A 3,492-nucleotide genomic window follows, 5' to 3' on the forward strand; every position below is an offset into this window, starting at 1 on the left:
TACCTTGACTGCCAGCCTCTAAGTGCAAGCTGACTGGAGTCTACTTTGGTGTGGGGCTGTCCTGTGAGCACTGATAGCTGGGTTTTGAGTCCTTATTCAAAGTGATGTGAAACTTGGAACCCTCGGATTTCTCCCAAATGCTTTTTTCCATTCTGTCATCCATGAAGAGAAGCCCTGGACTCAGCGCCTTTCTCTGATGGACCAAGTGTTCTCTACTCAGCCCCACTACCACACCCTTTCCTGTCATCCACAGACACCTTTCCTCATTCTAGAAAGATCTAGGGTAGGAGGTACCCATACTTGGAATAGTCTGTCCTCTCATGAAAGTCTCCACCCACCAACTGTTTCCTTAATCCTCCCAAGCCAGTGCCCACCCCCACCTCCAGCCCCATGATAGGCACTGCCCCTCCCCCAACTAGTGCCCCGCTTCAGAACCATTGAGGACAAGGGAAAGCAGGCTTTGCAGAAATGTGGTATTTATTGAGAACCAACTGTTGGAAAACCTAATCTAGGTTGCATGTTGCATCCATGCATGCATTTGAAGAAGACACGGTCCGGGCTTCAGGGTACATTCAGATAGCCTTAGCCAGTCCAACACGATTGTTGGCCCTGTCAAAGACACTGTAGTACTCCCGGAGAAAAACGGTCCCCAGGATCCACAGCTGGGAATGAGTGTTACTCTGGAAGCCACTGGAGCAGGAGCCCTGCTCCTGGGAAAGGGGATAAAATGAAGCCAGATGTGAAAGCAAATAGTTTCTACCCCTCCTCACAATTCCTTCTCTTCCCAAGGGCACAAACAGATATCGGCTGCATCACTCTCAACCGATAAAGAACTTAAGATTCAAAGGTTAAAGTGACTTAATAGGCATTCATCCTGTGGGATCCAGCAGGTCTGAGTCCAGGATTCCATTTCCCCTCACCTGTCATGACAACTCTCAGCACATCATCCTGATAACCAGCCATAGTGAGCCATCTCACCAGTGTGGGGTGCTCAGGATTGAACCAATAGTCCCGCAAAGCCCAAGCAAGCTAAGGAAACCTGAATTGAGTCTTAGGTCTTGGAAGCTTGAGCTGTGGTCTGACTAACACCCTTCCCTCAATCCCTGGCACCCTATCCTTCCTGCTACTCATTCTTCCCAGGAGGAAGTTGGGGTGGCCATGAATGAGATCCCAGACAACATGGCCTCACTCCAAAGGCTGTGCATTTCCCTCATGGGATCCATCCTACTTCTTATCACCAACTTCACTCGCTGGCCAGGATGGGGTCCTAGGTGGAGCCACAGCGTCCTCTCTGGAGATCCTTACCTGAATGGTGTAGGCAAAGGGTGGCAATGGGTACTTTCTGCCCTGGATCTCAAAGACAACAGTGGGCATCATATTCAGACTCCAGCAATCAAGGACAAACTAAGAAAAAAATGAGAGGTATCGTGAATAAAAGAGTGCCCTGCTGAGCTCCGGTAGCTGGGGCCTGAAATCTCCATTCTCAGGAGGCTGAGATTTGAGGATCACGATTCAAAGCCAGTCTAGGCAGAAAAGTCTGTGAGACTCTCATCCCCAATGAAGCACCAAAAAAAAAAAACCAGAAATGAGGCCCTGGCTCAAGTGGTACAGTGCTAGCCTTGAGCACCAAAGCTCAGAAACAGTGTTCAGGCCTTGAGTTCAAGTCCCAGGACCGGCACAAAAACAGAAAGATACCATGCTCGCAGCACAGAACGCCTTCTTCTGAATCCTGTGAGCCCCCAGACATGGAGGGGACCCTGCCTTCCCACAGGACCACAGGGAAGCTCTCAGGACAATGGCCTCAAAATGGACTGGGGGACTGTCAGACCGGGAAACCGACCATAGGAAGGGATACAAAGGTGCTTGCTTTCAAGTCTCCCCATCCAGGCCCAGTCAGAGCACACAAGGCCCCAAGGATCACATGGCTGACAGGATGAAAAAGGAAAGGACTGGGACATGAGATACAAGAAGGGCACAGTCTTCCAGAGGATTCACAAGTCAGATGTCAGGGGCTCCAAGGACAATGGGGAACAATGGGACTCCCCCAGCAAGGATGGCCAAGCCAAGAGGTCACTACAGAGTCCTCCCACAAAGCCCCAGGGTGTGTTGGAGGATCCCACACCAACCCCTTCATTCCTTCCATGTGGAAAAGGGATCCCACTTTAGGGACCTTGGGAGGTGGGCAGAGGGCCTGGCCTCACCTGGCCATACTGGCCCTGTGTTGCTCCAATGGCCTTCTGGATGCTGAGGATGTCTCTGCTGGGACCAGCCAGTAGGGAGGTCCCTGAGTCCAGGACAGCCTGGCAGCCGCCATCACAAGCTATCACCACACCATTGACGGTGACTCTGAGGAGGTGAACAGGAAGGCTTCAGGGTCCAGCCTGCATTCAGCCTCCCTCCCTTCATCCTTCCCTCTCCTGCCCAGATCTTCACGTAGAGAGCAAAGCCTTAAGCACCCTCAGCCCCTTCCTGGAGCCCCCCAAAACTTCCTGAGCTCAGGTCTGAAACAATTTTCTCCTGAGTCAGTAGCTAACTGATAGCTCGCCTTCCATGGATAAAACAACAACAACAATACAATAAAACCACCCATATGCATGAGTGGATAAAAGGACTGACTGTACTAGTTGCCTGGAGATCAGCTTTCGAGTTTTTTACTGCATATCTTGGCTTCTGATCTACCAAATGGGTACACAAATGTTCCCTGCCCTGATTTCCTCAAGAGATGATCTTAGTCAGGCACCTCAAACAGGCTCATGCCTGTCTTCCTAGCTACTTAGGAGGCTGAGATCTGAGGATCGAGGTCCAAAGCCAGCTCACGAAAGCCCTGTGGCCTAACACCTGGGTCCCCATATCTCCACACAGAGGCCACGGGGGCCTCTGCTCACTTACCTGTCCACAGCCACCTGCCAGTATTGCTGCTTGGTCACAGGTATCCAGTGCAGAGAGCCTGTGTAGTAAGATGAATCCACAGCCCCCAGCGTAAGCACGCTCCCCTGCTCATACCTGGAGCCAAGCAAGAGCATGGGTCAGGATCCCCTCGTGGAATGCCCAGATGCACTGGGGACCCCCCCACACACCTGCCTTCTTCCTCACTCCTCTCCACTGGCCTGGGAGCTGTCCTGCTGCCCGGCTCCCCTCCCACTGGGCTTCCTGCTGATGTCAGCCATCTCTTGTTGCCCTGAGCACTGCCGGGGCAGTGAGAGGTAGTAACCCACCACACAGGTCAAGGGACTGCCGGGTTCTGCCTCAGGTGTCCACAGCTAGCTCCTGTGCCTCCACCTCCCTTCTTGTCACCCACAGCTTTCTGCCCCCTGGAGGAGATAGTCTTCAACTAGTCTCTAGTGGGGGGGGGGGCTGGGACATGGCTCAAGTTGTAGAGTACCTGCCTAATAAGAACAAGAGCCTGAGTTTGAACCCTCAAACTGTCAGGAATGGAGAGGAGAGGAGAGGGAAGGGGAGGGGAGGAGAGGAGAGGAGAGAGGAGGGGAGGGG

The 3,492-nt window shown here is 52.7% G+C and overlaps 1 protein-coding gene across 1 annotated transcript in view; it reads right to left on the minus strand.

Annotated features, from left to right (window-relative positions):
* Nucleotides 1–572: 572 nt before the first annotated feature.
* The window catches only part of LOC105997458 (chymosin-like), an 11,211-nt gene continuing 8,291 nt past the window's right edge, over nt 573–3,492 (minus strand). The window contains exons 6-9 of the mRNA XM_013031883.1: nt 2,890–3,003; nt 2,202–2,346; nt 1,306–1,404; nt 573–710 (exon numbers count right to left, since the gene is read on the minus strand). Coding sequence (XP_012887337.1) covers nt 573–710; nt 1,306–1,404; nt 2,202–2,346; nt 2,890–3,003 — 496 coding nt within the window. The remainder of the gene's footprint in view (nt 711–1,305; nt 1,405–2,201; nt 2,347–2,889; nt 3,004–3,492) is intronic.

The sequence above is a fragment of the Dipodomys ordii genome, unplaced genomic scaffold (assembly GCF_000151885.1).
Source record: "Dipodomys ordii isolate 6190 unplaced genomic scaffold, Dord_2.0 Scaffold146, whole genome shotgun sequence".
NCBI classification, from domain to species: domain Eukaryota; kingdom Metazoa; phylum Chordata; class Mammalia; order Rodentia; family Heteromyidae; genus Dipodomys; species Dipodomys ordii.